Genomic DNA, 24,645 nt, shown 5'->3' on the forward strand with positions numbered 1-24,645 from the left:
TTCATTTTTTAAATTAACAGTATTATTTCAATATTTCATATATATACACACACATATATATATGCTCACATACTATATATATATATATATATATTTATATCAATCAGATCTCTTTTATCCATTCTTCTATCTATGGACACACACAAAATCTATGTATATATATCAGTTCTCCTTTATTCATTCATCAATCCATGGACATCTAGGTTGCTTCCATATCTTGGTTATTGGAGACAATGCTGCAGTGAACACAGGGGTGCACATATCTTTTTGAATTAGTGTTTTTGTTTTCTTTGGTTAAATACCTAGACGTGGAATTGCTTGGTTGTATGGTAGTTCTATTTTTAATTTTTTAAGGAATCATCATATTGTTTTTCATAGTGGCTGCACTAGTTTACAGTCCCACCAACAGTGCACTATGGTTCCCTTTCATCCTCGCCAGCACTTGTTATTGGTTGTCTTTTTGATAATATCTATTCTGACAGGTGTGGGGTGATATCTCATTGTGGTTTTGATTTGCAGTTCCCTGATGATTAGTGATGTTGGGTATCTTTTTATGTGTCTGTTGGTCATCTGTATGTCTTCTTTGGAAAAATATCTATTTTTCTTTCTCCCTTCATTTCTCTTTTTCTTTCTTTCTTTCTTTTTTCTCTTTCTTTTCTTTCTCCTCCTTCCTTCCTTCCTTCCTTCCTTCCTTCCTTCCTTCCTTCCTTCCTTCTTTCTTTCTTTCTTTCTTTCTTTCTTTCTTTCTTTCTTTCTCTTTCTTTCATTCTTTCTTTTCTTTTCTTCTTTTTTTTCTTTTCTTTCTTCTCCTTCTTTCTTTCCTCCTTACCTGAAGATATATGTTTATTGATTTTAGAGAGACTTGTGGGGGGAGGTGAGAGAGAGATGGAGAGCAAAGGACATTGATGTGAGAGCAAAACATCATTCAGTTACCTCCTGTATGCACCCTGACTGGGGTTCAAACCCACAACCTAGGTATGTGCCTTGACCGGGAATTGAACCTGCAGCCTTTTGGTGTATAGGACAAAGCTCCAACTAACTTAGCCACCCAGCCAGACGTAGGTTTTCTTTCCATTTTTCAAATTGGATATTTTTTTTGATGTTGAGTTGTATGAGTTCTTTATATATTTTGTATATTAACTCTTTAGTTAATATACAAAAGCACATAAGGACGCTGTGAGGGGACGTGCAGAACTCAGGTCGTGTCTTTGCAACTTTGATTCCCTTTTCTCAGCCTACAGTTATTTCAAAGTTAAAAGTGTTTTATGTAGTATGTAAATGTGCAGCTGAATAGGGTGGTCCTGGTTGCAGGTTATATCTTTGTTTGCTGGACTTACATGCACTTTGATTTTCTGGAACTTATGGTTGTTTCTAGTTTTGAGGTAATTGTATTCCTTCTTAGTTGTGGAGGGAGACGCCGCATGTCTGTCTATGCCTCCATCTTGGCCAGAAGTCCTCCTAGTGAATATTTTAATTGAATTATTATATTCTTCAATTCCTGAAGTTCTGTTTTTAAGATACTTTCATTTTGTTCATGCATCATTTTCCTGATTTTCCTTAGTTGTCTGTTTTCTCTCGAAGTTCATTGAACTTATTTAAGATGGTCGTTTTTATTTTTGTCTCATAATTATTAGGTCTTCATTTCTTTAAGGTTGTTTCTGTGCTGGCTTAGGGGAGGGGCTCTCATGGGTGAAATAATTTTTTTAACCATTTTAATGTAGCTGGTTTTGGCTTTGCACTTTCCTGGGATATTATGACTTTTTAACTGGTTTCTGGAGTTCTCTTAAAGCGTTTTTAGACAGTATATTGTTAAGTTCGTGTCTCTGTGGAAGAACAAAGTGTGGGGCTTCCTATTTTTCTAAAGGATTGGGCTGGCCTGGCAGAGGGTCCCTGGTTTATTCTTTGGGTGTTCTAGAGGGAACAGGCTATGAGGCAGAAGCCTGTCATTCTTCCAAAGTTGTGTAGTTTTTGTATTTTATGCTGTTTTAGTTTGTAACTAGCCCTATAGAAATAAGGTGATTAAAACAGGGGGAAATGATAGCAGGGCCCAGGTGTTAGAGTTTAGCCTTAATTGATAGGCTTAAGTAATTGAAGCTGTGACTGGATAGACTTTCTTTATCACCAAACCTTTGCTTCTGGAATTTTGCCTAGAGGGTGGCGGCAGGCAGCAGGACCCCAAATTGCTTTTCGGTAGCATAACTACTATTGAATCAAGATTAAAGCATTTCCATCTCCCTAAAAATTATCCTGTGTCTTGTTGTATCATCCTTTCCTCTAGCCCCATAGCCCAAGGCAACCAGTGATCTACTTTCTGTCTCTATAATTTTGCATTTTCTAGAACTTCATGTAGACTTTTATGCTTTGCTTCTTTCACTTAGCGTAATGCTTTTTGAGATTCATTTGTGCTGTTTTGTGTATCAGTATTTTGATCTTTTTTATTGCTGTGGATGTCTGTGACGCGATATTCTAGCGTCCGCATCGTTTAGAGCTGCGACTCAGAACATGGCGCGTTACTAGAAGCCGCTTTCGGCATCAGTGGGCGGCGGCGCGTGGACTTGCAAGCGTGGGGCGCGGGACCAACCGACGCCACTTCGTGTTGGACAGTGGAAGCTGGAGAGCTGGGCTATTCGGACTGAGCCAATTGGTTTCCATGGATCTCAATAGTGCCAGCACTGTTGTTCTTCAAGTCTTAACTCAGGCCACCAGTCAGGATACTGCTGTGTTAAAGCCAGCTGAGGAGCAGTTGAAACAGTGGGAAACACAGCCAGGTTTTTATTCAGTGTTGCTGGTAAGTTGCTTAAAAATAGTTATTATTTTTAATAAAATGAGACACTATTCTATTGTTTTAAAAACCTACTTGTGTTGGTGGTTTACTTAGTGAAACTGATCCAAATGTTTGGCTGCCATTGCACTGCCATTTACTAATTCGAGGCATGGCACTTGGAGGACATTTAAGAGATGTTTATTGTTGGGTGAGTATACCCAAGCAGGGTATTGGTAGTATCTGCTTAGAAGGTTACACTGCCAGTTTTCTATTTTAGCCTGTAAATGCTGCCCTCAAGACTGTAAAGGAGGAAAGAGGAAGGACATCTCTAAAATCAGAGAAGGAAAACTCTGACTCCAAAAAACCTCCGCTGCCTTGCGGCATACCTCTTCAGGGAAAGGCTAAGGGAGTAAACCCTGACAGAAAATCCGGAGCCGGAGTCCCTAAGGCGGTTTGACATTGTAGTCAACACCGGCAACTCCTGCGGCGCACCTGAAGCCAAGCTGTATTGACTTTGTCTTTCCCTTGGACCCTTCAGCTGCGAAGAGAGGGGGGGTCTGCTGCATGGGCAACAGCAGACCCTCCATATCACCCTGCCCAGGCTCTGTAGCTTCAGCTTCACTGGAGAGGACACTCCAGTGTCATCGCAAGATGTCGACTCAACACGGGAGGAGACAGATACCGGTTATAAGCTCATCCGATTGGCGAAGGAAACGAGCGCCAGGGGTCTCCTCTGACGGTGGGAGAGGTCATCGCACCTCACTGGACAGCTACCGTCTCGCCATGGCTCGCCTGCCCCACTGGGTGCGTGGGGATCAGAGAGGCGCCTCTCGAAAAGTGGGCCACAAAACACCCGCACCAGTTAATTCCAAGCAAACAACAAGAAAGAAGCCTCCGGCTCTTCGCCTCGCTAGCTGGAACATCAGGACCATGTGCCCCGGACTTACTGCAGACCTTCCGTGGATCAAGGGTGCCAGGAAAACCGCTGTCATCGATAGGGAACTGGCACGACTAAACATCGACATTGCGGCTCTACAGGAGACCCGGTTGGCCGACAACGGAACTATCAGAGAAACCAACTACACCTTCTACTGGCAAGGGAAGTCTCCGGACCAACCAAGACAGCACGGTGTTGGGTTCGCTGTGAAGAACACGCTTGTTAACTCCATAGAGCCACCCACAGGAGGCACAGAGAGATTACTTACCCTCCGATTGTCAACAACTTTCGGCCCAGTCAGCATTCTTAGCGCGTATGCCCCAACCCTCTGCGCCACCACCGAAGAGAAAGAACAGTTCTACCATGCACTGGACGAAGCGTTATCCAAGATTCCCAGAAGTAACGCTCTCTATCTCCTTGGAGACTTCAACGCAAGAGTAGGAGCCGACCACATGGCCTGGCCCACCTGCCTTGGAAACTTTGGAAGAGGAAAGATCAATGAGAATGGTCAGCGTCTGCTTGAGCTTTTGTGTCACCACGGCCTGTGCGTGACAAACACATTCTTCAAGTGCAAAGAGATCCACCAGGTGTCATGGAGGCACCCCCGCTCCCGCCACTGGCACCAGCTTGACCTCGTCATCACCAGAAGAACGGATATTGGCAGCACCCTCCTCACCCGCAGCTACCACAGTGCAGACTGCGACACGGACCATGCCCTCGTGGTAAGCAAGGTGCGCATAATGCCGAAGAGGTTGCACCACTCCAAGATGAAGGGTCGCCCACGCATCAACACCAGTTGTGCCAGCAACCCAGTTAAGACCCAGCAATTCATCAACAAGATGGAAGATGCACTCGGCGAGGGAGTGGCGGCAGATGACATTATCGAATCCAATTGGCTACGTCTCCGCGACGCCATATACAACTCCGCCATTATTGCTTACGGGAAGAAAGAGCGGAAGAACGCTGACTGGTACGAGGCTCACTGGGAAGAAATGGAACCCGTGATCGAGGCTAAGAGGAAGGCCCTACTGGCTTACAAGGTCACGCCCACTCCCAGTACACTTCAAGCTCTACGGGCTGCCAGGAACAAAGTCCAGAAGACTGCCCGCCACTGTGCCAACACCTATTGGCTAAACCTGTGCAGAAGCATTCAGGAAGCCGCCGATATAGGCAACGCACGAGGAATGTATGAGGGTATCAAGAAGACAACAGGCCCAATCCCCTCCAAGATCGCCCCCCTTAAGTCCAAGACAGGTGAGGTCATCACTGACCAGGAACAGCAAATGCGGCGGTGGACCGAGCACTACCTCGAGCTGTACGCAACGAAGAACACCGTAACAGACACTGCTCTTAAAGCCATCCCAGACCTACCAGTCATGGAGGAGCTAGACACCCCACCTACTGCGGCAGAGCTCGGCAAAGCCATCGACCTCCTTGCTTGCGGGAAAGCACCAGGAAGCGACGGAATCCCTCCAGAAATCCTAAAGAGTGGGAAACCAGTCCTGCTACAGCCGCTCCACCATCTACTCTGTCTCTGCTGGAAGGAGGGTTACATCCCCCAGGATATGAGAGACGCCAACATTATCACCATGTACAAGAACAAAGGAGACCGCAGCGACTGCAACAACTACCGGGGCATCTCTCTCCTCAGCGTCGTCGGCAAAGTATTCGCCCGGGTCGCTCTTGCCCGCCTGCAGACCCTTGCTTCCCGCGTCTACCCAGAGTCCCAGTGTGGCTTCAGAGCTGGCCGATCAACAGTGGACATGATCTTCTCCCTACGCCAGCTGCAGGAGAAGTGTCACGAGCAGCATAAACCACTCTACCTCGCCTTTATTGACCTCACGAAGGCGTTTGATCTGGTCAGTCGAAGCGGACTCTTCAGCTTGCTACGGAAGATTGGCTGTCCACCACATCTGCTTGCTGTGGTCATGTCCTTTCACGACAACATGCACAGCACGGTGTCCTACAATGGAGCAACCTCTGAGGCCTTCCCAGTCAGCAGCGGAGTAAAGCAGGGCTGCGTCCTCGCGCCTACGCTATTCGGAATCTTCTTCTCCATGCTCGTCCAATACGCCTTTAAGGACTGCAGCGAGGGTGTCTTCATTCACACCAGATCCGATGGCAAGCTCTACAACCTGGCCCGTCTACGAGCCAAGACCAAAGTCAAAGAGGTGCTCATCCGTGAGATGCTCTTCGCCGACGACGCAGCTTTGACATCACACTCCGAAGAGGGACTCCAGCAGCTAGTCACTTGCCTTTCCCACGCATGCAAGGAGTTCGGACTAGCCATCAGCCTGACGAAGACGAATGTTATGGCTCAAGGCACGGGGACTCCCCCATGCATCACCATCGACGGATACACCCTGGAGGTTGTCAACGACTTCACTTACCTCGGGTCCACCATCTCGAGCTCTCTGTCAGTCGACTTGGAGGTCAACCGGAGAATCGCCAGGGCAGCCACAGTTATGGCCAGACTGAACCGGCGAGTGTGGAACAATTCCAGCCTCACTGAGAAAACCAGACTGCGCATCTACCAAGCCTGCGTACTCAGCACTCTCCTCTATGGCAGCGAGACGTGGACCACCTACGCAAGGCACGAAAGGAAACTCAACAGCTTCCACATGAGGTGCCTGCGACGCGTCCTGCATGTCGCCTGGCAGGATAAGGTCCCCAACACCGAGGTGCTGAAGCGAGCCAATATGAGCAGTTTGCATGCAGTTCTTAGCGAGAGACACCTCAGGTGGCTCGGCCATGTCAAAAGAATGGATGCAGGCTGTATCCCCAAAGACCTCCTCTACGGCGAGCTAGCAGAAGGCAGGAGGATGACAGGGCGCCCAAAACTGCGGTTCAAAGACATCTGCAAAAAGGACATGACACAATGCTCCATCAATCTCAACACATGGGAAGTTCAAGCAGACGACCGCCTAGCCTGGAGGCTCGCGGTCAGGCAAGGTACGTCACGTGCAGAGGCTGCGCGCAACGAGGAGGCGGTCCAGAAAAGATCGAGGCGGAAGCAGCGTCAACAGCAGCAACAACGGCCATCTGCCTTCACCTGTACCAAGTGCGGCAGGGATTGTCACTCCCGAATCGGACTGCACAGCCATTCTCGGCGGTGCAGATAGACTCTCGGGAAGCTACGCCATCGTCTCTCGAGACGGACGGCTGCCGACGACGACGACGATTAACTCTTTATCAGATATATCATTTATGAATATTTTCTCCCATTTAGTAGGTTGCTTTTTTATTTTGTTGATTGTTTTCTTTACTGTGCAAGAGCATTTTTGTTTGATGTAGTCCTGTTTGTTTATTTTTGCTTTTGTTGCCTTTGAACAGAAATATCCAATAAAATATTTGGATATGTTTTCTCTCTCTCTTTTTATTTATTTATTTATTTTAGTTGGATTTTGTTTTAATTTTTTAGATTCAGTTGTTAACACATTGTGTACTGGGGTACTTAAATGCCTTTTAGAAACGACGAGAATTCTCCCCACCTTTATGCAATGTGTTAATAGTTGTGAGTTTGTTGTGATTTTATGTTCATAGTTTTTTTATCTTCTTTTTCTTAAGTAAGTCCCTTTGACATTTCATATAATAATGGCTTGGTGATGATGAGCTCCTTTAGCTTTACCTTGTCTAGGAAGCACTTCATCTGCCCTTCCATTCCAAATGATAGTTTTGCTGGATAGAGTAATCTTGGTTGCAGGTCCTTGTTTTTCATCACATCGAATACTGTTTACCAGTCCCTTTTTGCCTGCAAAGTATCTTTTGAGAAATCAGCTGATAGTCTTATAGGCAACCCTTTTTAGGAAACTCTTCACTTCTCTCTTGCTGCTTTTAGGATTCTCTCTTTATCTTTCACCTTCGGCGTTTTAACCATATTGTGTCTTGGTGTGGTCCCCTCTGGGTTCAGCTTGCCCTGGACTCTCCATGCTTCCTGGATTTGTATGTCCATTTCCTTCACCAAATTTGGGAAGTTTTCCTCCATTATTTTTTTCACATAAGTTTTCAAATTCTTGCTCTTCCTCTTCTCCTTCTGGCACTGCCATGATTCAGATGTTGGCATGTTTCAAGTTGTCCCAGAGGTTCCCAAGCCTCTCCTCATTTTTTTCAATTCTTGTTTCCTCATTCTATACTGGTTGACTGTTTTTTTCTTCCTTATATTCGAAATCATTGAATTGAACCCCGGTTTCCTTCCCTTCACCATTGGTTTTGTGTGGATTTTCCTTTGTTTCACTTAGCATAGCCTTCACTTCTTCTCTTATGCATTTGCTGTAGTCAAGCATATCTGTCAAGCCTGTGAGCATCTTTATCACCAGTGTTTTGAATTCTTCATCTGTTAGGTTGGGTATTTCCTCATTTGTTAGGTTAGCCATCTCCTCGTCACTTAGTTCTCTCACTGGGACCTTGATTTGTTCCCTCTTTTGGACCATACTTCTCTGTCTCCTCATCTTGACAGGCTCCTGTGTTTGTTTGCCTCTGTGTCTTAGGTAGAGTTTTAGTTCCTGTTACATTATAAGGGCTGGAGCCTTAGGGATTTGTTAGTACAGGGCGACCAATTTCACCATGTTGTGGCACTGTATGTGGAGGAGGGGTCTGAGAGGGAACAATGCCATTTGTGCAGCACTCGCCCCTTTTCCAGGCACTTCTCCCACTTCCATATGGGCCTGGTGCCTCTCTAGCTGTTGCCCTGGTTGTCATTCCCAGAGTGGATGGGTCTTCAGACATTCTAGGACCATGGGGCCCTTTAAACAAGCTGACTCTGCTGAGAGACTGGCAGTTTTTGCCTCTGCCCCAACCCCCAGTGGTTTGCACAGTCAGAAGCATTGAAGCTTGATTTTCCCTGTTGCTGGTGCCATGAGCTTCGCGGTCTGGTGAGGAGCTGGGAATGCTCCTTAGGTGTCTCTCCTGACTTTTAAAAATGTGTAACTGTGCTTTCTGCCAGCCTGCTACTGCTGCTGCTGCTGCCACCACCACACTGTGTCCTCTCTACCCCAGTTCTGCCTCTCTTACCTGTATGGATGAGTATTTCTTCTTTATATCTTTGTTTGTTGGACTTCTATGCAGTTTGTTTTTCTGGAACTTCTGGTTGTTTCTAGTTTTGAGGTAGTTGTATTCCTTCTTAGTTGTGGAGGGAGATGCAGCGTGTCTGTCTACACATTCATCTTGGCCAGAAGTCCTGGGTATGTTTTCTCTTTGACAAGAATTTACTGCCTATGTTCTCTTCTATGAGTTTTATAGTTTTAGGTCTTTTATTTGTATATGGTGTAAGAAAATGGTCTACTTTCACTTTTTTTTCTTCTATCTGTCCAGTTTTTCCAATACTATATATTGAAGAGACTGTCTTTCCTCCATTGTATATTCCATCTTTATTTGTTGTAGATTAGTTGACAGTATAACAATGGGTTTATTTCTAGGCTCTCTATTCTGTTCCATTGATTAATGCATCTGTTTTTGTGCCAGTACCGTGCTGTTTTGATTTGATAGCTTTTGTTTTGATAGCTTTGTAATATATTTTGAAACCAGGGTGTGGGATACCAAATTTCTTTCTCAAATTTCTTAGGCTATTCAGGTGGTTTCATACAGATTTTAGGATTATTTGTTTTAGCTCTGAAAAATTCCATTGGTATCTTGATAGGGATTGTACTGAATCTGTAGTGAAACTATTTTTGAAGTCTAGAGAAGTGCTTCTCAAACCTGTGTGCCTACACTTTACTTGGTGGTCTCATTAAAATGCAGGGTCTGATTCTGCCAGTCTGAGGTGGGACATGAGATTCTCCCTTTTTATAACGTCCCAGGTGATATTGATGCTGCTGGTCCAACGACCACACTCTCAGTAGAATGGAAGCCAGTTATCCCCTCTTCCCAGGGGAGGAGTGACTCAAGGAGCTGAGAGAAACAGGAGAGGACTTAGGGGAAAACTCTCATTTCGAAAACTTTGAATGACAGGGAATAGAGTTTGGCTAACGAAACCATGTAGCTCAGGGCAAGGAAAAAATCAGTAGTTCAGTGCCTGCCATCCAGCTATTTGAAATTATACTAGTTTAGGTAAAACCTCTTACCCATTTTAAAAATACTTAGATTATCAGCAATTTTTTTAAGTGAACATGTTAGGGAGAGAAGATAAAGTGACAGGGAAGGAAACTGCAGTAAATATTTAAAAATGTCATTTAAAGATTTGCTAAGCAATTCAAATAAAGGAGCTGTGATTATTATTAATGGGGAAGTTCCTGTTCTAACCATAATTCACATGATTACATGTTTTGGGTTGCTTCTTTGAGAACACATTACTTCTAATTTTTTTTTTTTTTTAACCTATACCAGGTTGAGTAGTGTTGACAGCAGGGGATGCCACTATCCTTTGGTTGTTTATTTATTACTAACTAATAGTAGGGAAAGAACCCTGACCTTCAAAACAGAAATGCTTGGTATCCTCAAGAGCTCCTTTTAGAGTTATTTATAGACTAGTTAATGGGAAATCAATTTTATCCATCATTGAGTTGGTCTTAAGACAACTGTTTCCTGTCTTCCCTTATTTAAAAAATGCTAAAGCTCTTAGCATTTAGTGTCCCACCCTTACATTTATTTGATGATCAAAACATTTGTTTTCCATGCCAAATGGGAGAGAAATTTTTATTCTGGACTTCTAGCCACCACCTGTGTCTCAACGGTGGTAATAATAGTGGACCTTTACTAGCAGTCATTATGTGCCAGGCCTTGTGTTTTGTGCTTTATGGGACCTTGTTCACTTACTTGGTGAGCATCTCATGTGGTCTTTGTGTGAACCCTGTAAATTAGTTATGATTATTATTGCCTGTTTATGGGTGGATAATTACCTAGTGCTTAGGTAATTTGTCCAAGGTGCCATAGACTGTCATAGGTAGATGTAGGATTCAAAACCCAGCTCTTCTTCATCACTGTTCTTGGAATCCCAGAGAAATTTAGTGATTTTCCCCAGGTCACATAATTGGTGAGTAGTGAAGTAGGAATTAGAACTTGAGTCCTTAACTCTCAGCTCAGTGCAATATTCTGACACTGTGCCACCTCATGGTATTGGTCTGTAATGAAAACCAGAACTCCTTGTTATGAAAGCAGCTGCCAAGAGGGCTTTCCCATGTATACTGTTCTCAGTGTTATGAATCTTGGCAAAATGTCACATATTATCAACCAAAATGGGTTCCGCAGTTATTGCTGACAGCATGTCTGCATGAGGAACCCAGGGTCCTTGCACTTTGGTGCTTTTAAAAATCACCTAGTGTCCTTATTCTATCCTGAAGGAGAATGCCTAGGACCATATGTCTAAATATTAATTTTTTATACCGTTCTCAGCAGAGCAGCTCTTCCACGGCACACGGGGGCCACATGTTTTCAGCCGACGTCTGCTGTTTGTCTTTTCACACACATGAAGGTTTGGAGCCACGAGGAGTTCTGTACATCCTGCACACAGAATTATGGAAAAAGGGATCAGAGAACCTGCCCTTAAAATTTGATTAGAGACAAACTGGAAAATGATAAATAGGAAAATAAAGTCACAGAAGAAGTAGAGCAGGCCAAGTTGTCTGCAGAGAGATTCTGTTTTCTTTGAAAGAGTTATGTTAAGCCCTTGCTTGAGAAGGTGTATGGATTTATTAAAAAAAAGTTCAAGACTTTTGGGGATAAGCCAATTCATATTTTTATATAGCTGAGAGATGGTTTTCATAGCAATGAAACCCTAAACTGCTTTATAGTACAAAACTTTATCATATTTTTGTTTTTTTCCCCATAGTGTGGAAAAGAGCTTAAGGTCACAGATTTTTTTCAAATCTGCCAGGGACTCATATTTTCCATGTTTGGGGATAAGACACAGTAGATTCTAAACATATGGCTAGTTCCTATATAAATAATTGTGTGTTCCATGTACATTATATATACATATATACAGTTATGTTTTCATTCTATTTACCTTTTTGTGTTTTAGACATTTTGAAATCTGGATTAGATTTTGACTCCAGTAGCAATTGGAAGTCACTCTCCTAAAGGATGGCAAAGGCAAAGTATATTTCTGCTCCTTTTTCATACAAACTCAAGTGTGACTTAATTTCTTATATTTCCATTGTTCACCTTTTTTCAACATTAAGTGTCTATGGGAGCTTTTAAGAGTTGTACAAAATGAAGTTCTTAGAATTGGCTGGAGGAGACCTCAATTTTAGGCAGTGGCCTGCATCGGCTAATGATATGATTGCAGTCAGCTCTGTTAAGCCAGCCCAATTGATCCTCTTGTGAAGTAGACATAGTGCTGACAGCTTCAGAGCAGTATTGTCAGAAGAGTGAGTGGGTGGACATGAGAGATTTTGAATTTTCGGGAGAGGACAGGGTAGAATAACCTGTGGTCAAAGACACTCTCCCATTCCCCATTTTCTCACTTTCACACTAATTACAGCAAAGCAAAGAGGAATGGAAAGCCATTCTCCCTCACATTTTCCCCTTGTGCCAACTGTCTGGAGAGACAATTTTTATTTTAGTCTTTCCATCTTTTTGTCCATAGTTTACTCACTATTACTGAATACTTATTATGTGCTAGATTTAGGGGTATAATCCAGTTTTGACCCAGAACCTGCCTTTGAGAAACTTACTTTCTTACTCTTTCTTGGAGATTACTTTTTTTTTTTGAAACATAACAATGCTTTGAAAGATATATTTGCTTTTATCTAGCTTTTGTATACTGGGTGGGCCTACCAGAAATTGTATCCTGCCATAATACCAGAGATTTGGAATCAATTGGATAGACTAATCTTTTCAGCTCCCATATTGTTTACCTATGTTTAAAGGACAGACCAAGGGCTCTAAACTTTTTCCCTTTTGTGGACTGGAGATGGTACTATTCTTTATTGTCCAGGGCAGAGTTCAAAGTTTGAGGTTAAATATAAGTCAACAAAGGTTAAAAAGACCTGGGTTAAAGGCTAGGTATCAAGATATATGTGATGCATTATATTTGCACACCTAGTTGAGTGACTGTAAAGACTAGCCTGGATGCTGTCGTTACACCTGCTTTGCTTCCTTCTGTGGCATCCTCGGTAGCAGGCTGTGGAGAAAGGAGTTTGCTTCCTGAGCTTTGATTCTTCAAGGGCAACAGGATAAGGATCCCAGAATCAGGGTGGGGAGTAAAAAGCTTTCTGAATACTCATTCAGTCTCAGACTCACTTTTCTACTTGAAGAGAATTAGCTGTTTTGCCACCTGTTTCACCTGTGCCACAAGTGCTAAGTTGATGGCAGTTTGACAGGGACCCAAGTGCAAGGTTGGATCATGAGGGGATGTACTATCCCGATGTAGGTAGACATTGGAAGGGCTTCTCTTTCCAGTTGCGTGGTGGAATGGAAGACACAAAAGTAGTGGTCATAGCTTAAGTTGAGACCACGGTGATGAGTGGGAGATTCCAAAGAGATGGCCCTAGAATGCAGCCTTACAGGTTGCCAGTTTGTAGGTTGGTACCGGATATAGATAACAAGCTGAAATGAATGCTTTTGATTATTGATCCAGTGGGGTTTGGATGACTGCCTTAAAAGAAATGTGCTTTCACAGTGGAGAAGGGGAAGTTATTCAGTCCGAAGGTATTGGATAATCTGGGAAGGGGGAATTGAAAATGGCATTGTTTTTCTTACTTTTTGACCTTTAGAGAAGGTACTTTGGCTTAGCTAGAGATTGCGCTTGTATTGTATGCTGTTTTTTTAGATGTAGTTTTTATTGAGCTTGTCTTCTTACAGCTAATTTTAATTAGCTAACAGTCTAATTCCAAGGAGTTAGAAAGGAGGTCTTGATAAATTTTTCTTGCTGTGCCTCATGCTACTTAACTACTGGGTAGGACCCAGTGACAGGCAAATGGAATGATTTTGGTTATCTCTCATTCCACTTCTAACACGACTGCCATTTCCTAAGTTGTTGAAGTGGAGAGCCGCTCCCTTTTTGTCTACTGTCAGTGTTATTGGAACATGTGCCAGGATTGAGCCCAGGACCTCTGGCTTGGGCAGTGTTTGTGTGCTCTTGGGCCTGACATTTAAACGGTGTGATCTGATTTTTTCATTTGTAAAATAAGGTCAACATATAAAGCTTTAAGGTCTTTCTGAGTTCTAAGTGTTCTGGTTCCATGTCCTCAGCATGTCAGGTGGGTTATGTCTCAGAATGTGGGTTTTTGTTGCTCTTGTCACAGCTGCATAGTTTACCCTATCCTGATTGATAGAGGATGGGGCAAAAGTGGGTTTAGAGTTATTATATAAAAATAATGCAATAATTAATAAATAATAATAGAAGAATAAAGTCTGTGTTTTGCATACTCACATCTACTTTTGCCCCACCCTGTATAGTGATTACTCTGTACTTGACACTTTCTAGAGCTTAATATGTATCAGCTCATTTAATTCTCACAACTCTCTGCATAGGAATTATTACTCTCCCCCTTTCACAAATGAGGAAACTGAGACAGAGAGAGGATATTCTTTTCAGTGGATTATTTATTAAACGTGCTGTTTTTGTATTTTTATTTTATTTTTATTGATTTATTTTAGAAAGAGGAAGGGATACAGAGAGAGAGAGAGAGAGAGAGAAAGAGAATTTGTTGTTCCACTTATTTATGCACCCATTGGTTGACTCTTGTATGTGCCCCGACCTGGGATCAAACCTACAACCTTGGCCTATTGGGATGATGCTCTAACCAACTGAGTGACCTGGCTGGGGCCTGTTTTTATATCTTAAAATTGAAATTACCTGTCTTAAATATCTAATTAGAGATGGCTATCTGGTAAATGAATTTTGAAACTTGACTGAATTGAATCTATTAAAAGTAGAACATTCAGGGAAGAGAGAGAGGGAGGGAGGGAAGGAATGAGGGAAGAAGAGAGATTGCTTCAAATTTCCCCCCCATCCCCTAGTATGTGGTGCAGAAAGGTAGCCAAAAAAGACTATAAGGTACATGCATTTTGCTCAAGAGTCCCTTTTTAGGGACAAGGAGAGTCCTGCTTAATTTTAAATATCTTAAAAGAATATGAACACTAAATGAGATATGGGTTTGAGAAACTTTTGAACGCTAAATTTTAGGTTGATTATCAGATTGTATTTGGTCACACTGAAGTCATTTAATGACAAACAAAATAGCTACCTGGAAAATATGTTTTGCTTGTTAATAAGTATATAATATGGAAACATCCTATGAATGAGGAACTGCCTGGTTAGGATGGCTAATTTTAAATTTTGGCAATTGCTGTAACTGTCATAATAGCCTGCCTGTCTGTTCTCACCACTCCTGCACGCCTCCTCCCCACTCTTTCTTTCAGCCATCCAGAAGTATTTGTGTCAGTTCAGAAACTAGATGGTATCGAGTGGTTTGAGCATGGGTGTTGGGGTCAGACTGCCTGGATGAACACCTGGCTATTTCACTTACCTAGCTGGGAAACTTGAAGCAAGTTACGTTACCACTTTGCATTTCCATTTTTTCATCCATTAAATGGAGATCGTAACAGTGGCTACCTTAGAGTGGTTGTGAGGATTAAAAGTTTAGAACTATGCGTGCCATATGGTAAGCACTGTCCAGATTTTTGCTATAACTGTTCCTTAATAGGTCTGGTTTGTCTTTGCCTCTGGGCTTTTTTTTTTACTTGATTTTTTAATTGTAGTTTTTTCCATTGCTATTTAGTCCCCTTATACCCCTCTCCCCTCAGTGATCACCACACTGTTGTCCATGAATTGTTTTTCCTTTTTACTCATCACCTCCACCCCCTAACCTTCCCTCCTCCCTTAACTGGTCATCCTGCTCTCTATCTATAAATCTGTCTGTTTTCCTTGTTAGTTCAGTTTGTTCATTAGATTCCACATATGAGTGAAATCATATGGTATTTGTCGTTCTCTCATTAGATTATTTCACCTAGCATAATCCTCTCCAGGTCCATCCATGCTTTTGCAAAAGGTAAAACTTTCTTCTTTTTTGTGGTCGAGTTGTATTCCATTGTGCAGATGTCCCCTAGTTGTTTTATCCACTCATCTATTCATGGACTCTTGGGCTGCTTCCACATCTTGGAATTGTAAATAACACTGCAATGAACATAGGGGTGCTTATATTCTTCTGAATTACTGTTTTGGGTTCCTTCAGATATATTCCCAGAAGAGGGATCACTGGGTTGAAAGGCAGATCCATTTTTAATTTTTTGAGGTATCTTTATACTGCTTTCCACAGTGGCTGCACCAGTCTGCATTCCCATCAACAGTACACTTTTCTCCACATCTTCACCAGCACTTGTTTATTGATTTACTGATGATAGCCATTCTGACAGGTATGAGGTGATATCTTGTGATTTTAATTTGCATTTCTCTGATAAAGAGCTTATAAAACTCAACACCAAAAAAAAAAAAAAAAAAAAAAAAAAAAGCAAGCAACCCAATTAAAAAGGGGCAAAGGACCTGAATATGCACTTCTCCAAAGAGCACATACAGATGGCCGATAGACATATGAAAAGATGCTCAATGCCTCTGCACTTCTGTACTTTCTGTTCTCTTCCCATTGTTCTTTATGGGGCTGACTCTTGTTTGCTCTTCAAGAAGCAGCTCAGTGGTTTCTCTTGGTTTGAGATTGTTTCCCACATGCCTGTAGCCTAGGTTACATGCTCTCTGTATTTTCTCCACCTAGGTATGACTTCTGTCACAACTCTCATTACATAATATTTTCACATGAACTATGAGTATAGGCCATTTGTTTTCCTTTATTATTATTTTTTTAATGTTTCATGAATGTGAGGGAGATACTGGGTAAACATATATTGAATTGATAAATGGACCAATTTTTCTCCCTCCCTCCCTTCCTTTCTTCCTCTCTCCCTCTCATTCTTCTTTTCTACTTCCTCCTTTTCTACCTTCCTTTCTACCAAACTTCCTCCTTCCCTTTGCTTTTAAGCCTGGGACTTGATGCATTATCATAGTTATTCTTCATAGGAACTGTATTAGGTAGGCATTATGATTATTCCCGTTTTGCAGGTATGGAAACAAAGGATCAGGGCACTAAGCAACTTGCCCATCCAAAGGGGCAGCCTGTTTGTACAGAGTTGTCTTTATATTGCTGTCTCTGCTAAAAGAATGTTGGCATTTTGTCTTTGGAAATCCCTTCCAGTCAGTCTATGAATCACTTAAGAAAACTAATCTTATTTTTGCTCACTCTCAGAAAAGATGATTTCCAGTCTGATCATTCTGTTTAAAATATATGAAACCCAAATAAAATTGGATCAAATCAGAAATCCAAGCCTCTTTCAAAGGATAAAGATTTGCCATCTTTAAAAAATATTTAAATGACTTGAGGACGTACTCTCCACTCCCAAAAGGCTTTGCAGTGGCCGTATTGCTGGGCTGATGAAGGCTGTTGATGTTCCTGTGGACTTTGTTTTGATGTGGTTTAGGGATGGCCATCTGGTGGGGGAAGGTCATAATGCTTTATAGTCTCATCTCATGTTCTTTGTGACAGTTTCACTGAGATATAATTTATGTACCATACAGTTCACCCATCTAACATGTAAAATTTAGTGGTTTTTAGTATATTCATAAAGTTGTGCAACCAACACCACTATATAATTCCAGAACATTTTCATTACCCCAAGAAGAAACCCTGTAACTTTTAGTAAGTATCCTTCATTCCCCTCATTTTAACTCCCCTGGCAATCATCAGTTTAGTTTCTTTATATGGATTTGCTTATTCTGAACATTTCATATCAATGGAATCATGTAATGTGGTCTTTTGTGACTGGCTTCTTTCATATGGCATAATGTTTCAGGGTTCATCCATGTTGCAATGTATATCAGTACCTTATTGCTTTGTATCTCTAAAAAATGTATCTTTCTATAGATATATCACATTTTATTTACTCATTCATCACTTGATTGAGATATAGGTTGTTTCCACTTTTTGGCTACTATGAAAAATGCTACTGTTAATATTTGTGTATGAATCAACGATGAATGAATACAATGTGATATGTTCCTGTAACAGAATAATATTCATCTATAAAATGAATGAAATACTGATACATGCTACAGTATGGATGAAAATTTGCTAAGTGAAAGAAACCATTTATTGCATGATTCCATTTATATTGAATGTCCAGAATGGGCAAATACATAGAGGCAGAAAGTAAATTAGTGATTGTTAAGGCCTGGGGATAGGGAAGGGCATGGGAAGTGACTGCTGAAGTGCATAGGGTTTCTTTTTGGATGATGAAAATGTTCTAAAATTTATTCTGTTGATGATTGTACAACTTTGTGAATATACTAAAAATGCTACTGAAGTTTACACTTTACAGGGGTGCATTATATTTTTAAAAAATTATTCATAATGACCATTATTAAATACATACCAGATGCTTAGTGCAAGTCAGTGCCCTGTGAGGCATCGTAGCACATGGATGAGAAAGAGAGGACTAGTTCCCTGTGCTCTAGAGTTTCAGTGGAAATGTATAGATGAAGGGGATGTCCATAAAAAGTTTTACCAAGGTCATGCATCAGTCAGTGCTAGTTTCTGGGTATAGGCCACACTCAGAAAGATCTCAGCACCTCTGGGTATTAGCCATAGGACCTCAGAAAGATTTTAAAATGTGGACTGCTCCAATATTTATGTAACTTAGACATGGTATTATCCATCCCTCACAATGCTGAGTTCCCTATGTGCAGGATCTATGCCTTATGTTCATCCTGATTCTCTTGCTTAGTATTGTGTCTGGTCCATCCTCAGGCCAGGAGTATGTGTTTAGTGATTGAAAGTGTTTGGTGTTTTGGTAGACTCTTGGTTTGTTTCTAGGACAAAAATGCCTTCAGGTCTGTGGCTGCTTGTTCTGACCAGCCTGAGGGTTGGCCCCATGGGGAACATGTTGCTGAATTCACCAACTGTCTTCATGCAATGGTTTCTTTTCTCACAACTGGTAACTATTTCGTTTCCGTGGTGCTTTCACTGTGAGTTTAGTTAAAATAGTGGCCTGGAAGATTGTGTGGGTGCTTCTGGAGTATTGTGCCCTTCTCCCTGGTAATACACCCAAGACTCACTGTGTCAGGGAGATTTAGGAAAACAAAAGGTGGAATAAACCTCACTTAAGAAAAAGAAATCATGTTTACCAAGCATCAATGCTATAGATTCTGTGTAGCTTATGGGTCTTTGTTATAATAAGAAATTGTTTTTCTTTTTCTTTTTTTATCTGTGAAGGTACTTTATGTTGATTAAATTCTTTCTGTTAAATATCCTTTGCTTGCCCTGGACTTTTCTTTGTGTTGATTTTTTGCTTCATTTTTTTTTTTTTTTCATTTCCCATGCTGTTCAGTTACTGGATGCCAGAAGAACCAAGGTTTGTCCACTCTTTGCAGCTCGTTTGTTTTACTCTGCACAGCCTCACCTCCTCGCGTGTCTGAGTGTCTGGCTCTGTCTGCGTTTGTTCCCTTTTGCTTGCAGATGCAGTAATCCTGTTTACCAAACCTGGTCACAGCTTTATTTGTAAAAATAAAGTCCTTGTTTGTGTCTACTTGTAGTGGATGCTATTATTTTCATTTTTAAATGGACATGCATTTATCATGGAAAATAATGGTTAGTAGAATAAAGAAGAATTCAGGAAACAAGGAATACTGAGTCTGGAGCATTGTGGGCATAAAGAAGGTGTGTTTGTGAAAGTTTCCCTCTAACCCTTTCCACTTCCTAAATAACTGTAGATATATAATTTTCCTTGTGACTGACACTAATATACTGTTTCTGTGTACGTGTACATTTCTTTTCTCCTAAGACATTCAGAAAGCACCATTGAATTAACTTCCCCCTCTTCATGTACTGTCCCATACTTCTGAAGTCACCCTGGAGGACTTCATGGCTGGCCCTCTGGACCTCATGATTAACATTCCATCTTCATAGTGTGGTACCAGCAAATAGCCCTTGGTATTTCCATTGACTTTTCCCTTCTTTCTCTTCTCCTGCTCCGTCTTTCTCATCACAGCACTTGCAGTTGACAATCCAGGCCCTTCAGGATGAGCTGCGAACCCAGAGAGACCTCAACCACCTCCTGCAGCAAGAGAGTGGCAACCGAGGAGCCGAGCACTTCACCATCGAGCTGACTGAGGAGAACTTCCGGCGCCTACAAGCTGAGCATGACAGACAGGCTAAGGAGCTGTTCCTATTGAGGAAGACTTTGGAGGAAATGGAACTGAGAATTGAAACGCAGAAGCAGACCCTCAATGCCCGAGATGAGTCTATCAAAAAGCTTCTCGAGATGTTACAAAGTAAAGGTTTGCCATCCAAAAGTCTTGAGGATGACAATGAACGGACGCGGCGGGTGGCAGAGGCTGAGTCTCAAGTTAGCCACTTAGAGGTGATTTTAGACCAGAAAGAGAAGGAAAACATACATCTTAGAGAGGTAAGGACTTTCATTTTATTGCCCTGAAGTCGTATTTTACAAGTTAAAATATGTTATCAAGTTATTTCCACAGGTTGGAAAACATCTACAGCCTTAAAATTCCCTTTGTCACCTGTTTTATAACCTTCCTGTCTGCTTATCAACTTTAAAGTGGAAATTTGCATGAGTTTTTTTTTCTCTGCTCACCACACATTTGTTCCATTATTTTTCAAAACGTATTCAAGATCTAAGTGTGTGTAGCACATGTCAGCTATAAGGTGGTTTACAACTGCTTTCCCACAGATGGTCATTGTTTCAGGGCCTTTTAAGTACAGTACCGTTTAAGTTTTAAATGTTTATCAAGTATCATTTCTGTAAAGGGGGAAAAGGAATAGGTGATTAGCAAAACAATAAACCTAAGTATTTTTTACAGCTGAATTGGGGCAGAATTTGCAGAAAGTAAAGTGTATGGATATTTCTGGAAAGTATGGTAAAATGTGCAGACCAATTTTGAATGTTGAGATTTAAGATAATTTTTGTTTGCATTTACATTCATCTAGGACAGAGTGTTCCAGGTTTTCTATGTGTTTTGCACTTAGTAAATTCAGCCATTCAAAGGCTTTCAGAGGCAGCCTCTCTGGCCTGCACCACCATTTTATGTGTCTGAGAATATGTGGTTTGATAGGGCATAGATAAAAGGTGGGTAGTGGTCCATGTTTGAAATTTTTACAGCACTTCTTTGCCACTATGGTGGCCCTCAAAAGTATCATGTAAGCAAAATACCTTGGGAGACATAGATCCCACAGAAAATAGTAAACAATAAAGTGGCATTAAGTATATTTTCAAAATATGTTACAGCAATAAATAAAAGATATTTGCTCCCAAGCCAAGCTAGATTTCCTGGCATTATATACTTGCTTGGATGGGCAGGACTTCTTATGAGTTACTTGTTTTGTTGTTCAGAAAGATGCCTTCCATGTTGAGACTTACTAATATGAATGTTCCTAGGGATTTTCTCTGGTGTAGATTATATTTGCTTAGAACATTTGAACAGAATTTTATGTTTTGGACTTAATGTCCTCTGTGCTTATTCTCCTTTTTTTTTTTTTTTCCCCATGAGATCTTAGCAATATACTTGGGAAATCACATGGCTTAGTTTCATATTGAGATGCTTCAAGAGGTGTTATGTTGGTCCTGGTCTTCCTATTTATATTCCAAGAGGGTAACTATGGTGGGCAGACTTCTAAGATGGCCCCAATGATCTCTACCTCTTCCAGTTCATGCCCTTGTATAATCCCCTCCCTTTGAGTGTAAGTTGAACCTAGTGACTTGCTTCTAGACAGTGGAATATGGGAAAGGTAATGGGATGCTGGTGACACCTGCATGATTAGGTTACACAAGACTATTACTTCCATCTTGTTAGCAGACTTGATTGACCTCTCAACTTGCATGCTTTTATGAAGCAAGTTGCCATGTGGGAGAAGCCCATGTGGTAAGGAACTGAGAGCAGCCTTCAGCCAATACCAGTGAGGAATTGAGACCCTCACTCACACAGCCATGAAGAACTGAAGACTGCTAACAACCACTTAGTGCTTAGTGGGCTTGGAAGTGGATTCTTCCTTAGCTGAGCCTTCTGATAAGATGACAGGCCCTGAGCTGACACCTGATTTGTGAGAGACCGTGAAGCAGAGCATCCAGCTAAGCTGTGCCTGGGCTCCAGACACACAGAAACTGAGATAATAAATGTGTGTTGTTTTAAGCTGCTGAATTTTGGGGTAGTTTGTTACAAAGCAATAGATAGCTGGTACAGTTAATCAGAATCTAATCTCTTCCTGCCTTACTCCATAGACTTTCCATTTAGTTTACAGAAGAGAAGCAATAATTACTGGCATGTCATCACTTGCATGTAGTGGATTATGGATTTTAAAATTTCAGTTGTATCTCAAAATTCTGGTTGGTAGATTGCTGTACTTGAGAAAGCTGAAACTTTGCTTTGGGGTCATGTTGCATGTACAGCAAGGCCATGGTGCCAAAGAAACCTCCAACTACAGCACTGACCTTTACTTTCTGCTGGAGTCTTGTGGTCAGGGTAGAATCACTCTAATTCTGTTATTAGATTCTGCTCATTGGTTGCACTTAATAGATGGTGCCTTGATTCTGTTGTGTGGATACCTTCACTTAAATGAATCTAAGCACAACTTAATTTGTGATTTATGAGATTAGTTGGTCCTCATAATGATATGGAGTGGATATAGATCATGTTTAGAGCCTTAAACATCAGTCCAAGAGCCCACAGAGAGTGGTACAGACAATGCAGTCCAACACATCCAGCCAGTTTACTTCAGCATCAGACCATTCAGTGGATAGCCCTCATCTTGGCTCATTAAGAAGGGAGAATGTGGAAAAAGTCTATCTATGTAAAAATCTTATTTCAAACTTGAACTCAACAAACAGGACTTGGAGGCCTGAAAGGACCCTTCCCAAGAGATTGTGAGAACCATTTGTTGCATTTTTAGGAATTTTGTTAGCCTGCTTTTAAACCATTGATAGCCTCAAATTGATCATGGTGGGAGTAGTTATACCATGGAAATCAGTAAAATCCTATTCTTAGGGCCTATCCACACTCCCCTACCTGCCCCATTCCCGAAAACCCATTTACCAACACACCTCTAAACAAATGCCATAAAATGTTTACACACAATACAGAAAGAAGAGGCCATTTAAATAGTGTAAGAATTATGAGTGAATTAACCACATCATTCATCAGAAGTTTTCATAACACTGCCTGGATTGATTATTATAAAGAATGTTTATGTGATTCATATTTAATTCTCACAACCACCTCACTTATTCAGTTATTCATCTATCCACTGAATGAATACTTATTGAGGATCTGTTTTGGGATAGAGCAATAATAACTGATAAAGTTTGACTTCACGGTGCTTGTATCCATTGGGATGAACTAGAATACAAATATCTATTTAATAGTGAAACAGAGAAGAATCATGAAAAAAAGAAGATTAAGAACAAGTGACTTAGGAAACTAAAGAACAACACAAACAAAGGAACTAAATGGAACAAAGAGCAGAATAGCAGTCAATAGGGGGGAGGGGGGAGGGAGAGAAGGGGGATAAATAAGGGAAGGGTTTAGTCAAAGAACCTGTATAAATGACTCATGGACATGGACAGCGGGGAGGGATATGATTGCGGGAGAGGGGGTGGGTTGGGTGGGGGAGAGAAATTAGGGGAAAAGGGGACAACTGTAGTTGAAAAACCAAAATAAAAACAAACAAACAAACAAACAAAAAAGAACAAGTGACTTGGGTGGGGCCAACTTCATATTCAGTGGTCAGGGATGGCCTCTTGGAGGGGGTGACATTGTGAACTGAGATCTGAGTGATGAAAAGGAACCAGCCATGTAAGGCTCTCAGAAGACTGTTGCAGTCATATGGAAAGACACATGCCTAGGAGGTAGGTGTTATTATTTTGTCTATTTTATTTGGGGAAACTGAGAGACAGGTGATGTTAAAAAGCCTGCCCAGTGTCCCATAGCTAACAAGTGGTGACAGTGGTATTTGAATTGGGCTGACTCCAAAGTCTCAGCTATTGGATCATTCCATTATATACCTTTTCTGAAACAATCTTTTCAAAGTGTGCTCTGCTGAACAGCCATTTTGGGGGATGTTGGTACGTGTTATGAGAGAAAAGAGGCCGCGAGACCAAATAAACTTGGGGAAATGCTGGATTCTATGGAGTTCAATGCAAATGTGCATCAGTCATTTCCAAGAAAGGGACTGGGGAAGGCAGAGCTTCTCATTCTTTGACTTGCTTTTCTCCTGCTGCATTAGTGTTCTTTGTAAGATACCTTGGCAGAATGCTATGCTAGAAAATAAATTTGTGCTTTTAATTTGTGACCTAAAAAATATGTAATAATACACAAATAGCTGTTTCCCACAGTCAAATAACTGAGTAATATTCTCCATTAGTTATTTTAGGAGGCAAAGTTCAGTGTAAGCTGTTTTCCTATTATCTACTGAGTTTTAGAATGTTCTTTTTTTAATAGTAATTTTATTTTTAAGCACATTTTATTGATTATGTTGTTACAGTAGTTCCAATATTTTTGCCCTTTGCTTCCCTCTGCCCAGTACCCCCTTCCCTCCAGTAATCCCACCGCCCCTTAGTTCATGTCCATGGGTCATGCATATAAGTTTTTTGACTTCACCCTTTCCTATATTATCCTTAACTTCCCCTGTTTTGTAACAACCAAGTATGCTTCTTAATCTCTGCACCATTTCCCCATTTCTCCCCCTTCCCCCTCCCAGCTAATAACCCTCCAAATGATCCCCATACCTATGATTCTGTTCCTATTCTGCTTTGCTTAGTTGGATTTTGTTTTTATTTTTTTTTAGATTCAGTTGTTGATAGTTGTGAGTTTGTTGTCATTTTAGTGTTCATAGTTTTGATCTTCTTTTTCTTAAGTGAGTTCTTTTGATATTTCATATAATAATGGCTTAATGATAATGAACTCTTTTAGTTTTACCTTGTCTGGGAAGCACTTCATCTGCCCTTTCATTCC

The 24,645-nt window shown here is 41.4% G+C and overlaps 1 protein-coding gene across 3 annotated transcripts in view; it reads left to right on the plus strand.

The window, feature by feature from the left end:
• The window catches only part of ERC2 (ELKS/RAB6-interacting/CAST family member 2), a 926,792-nt gene that overhangs the window by 144,097 nt on the left and 758,050 nt on the right, over positions 1 to 24,645 (plus strand). For all 3 annotated transcript variants that reach the window (XR_016512310.1, XM_090282950.1, XM_090282949.1), the window contains exon 2: positions 19,674 to 20,090. Coding sequence is in view for 2 of the 3 variants with exons in the window: in XM_090282950.1 (XP_090139076.1) it covers positions 19,674 to 20,090 (417 nt within the window). In the remaining variant the exon portion in view is untranslated. The remainder of the gene's footprint in view (positions 1 to 19,673; positions 20,091 to 24,645) is intronic.

Source organism: Furipterus horrens, unplaced genomic scaffold, assembly GCF_987537825.1.
Source record: "Furipterus horrens unplaced genomic scaffold, mFurHor1.1.pri manual_scaffold_7, whole genome shotgun sequence".
Taxonomy (NCBI): Eukaryota; Metazoa; Chordata; class Mammalia; order Chiroptera; family Furipteridae; genus Furipterus; species Furipterus horrens.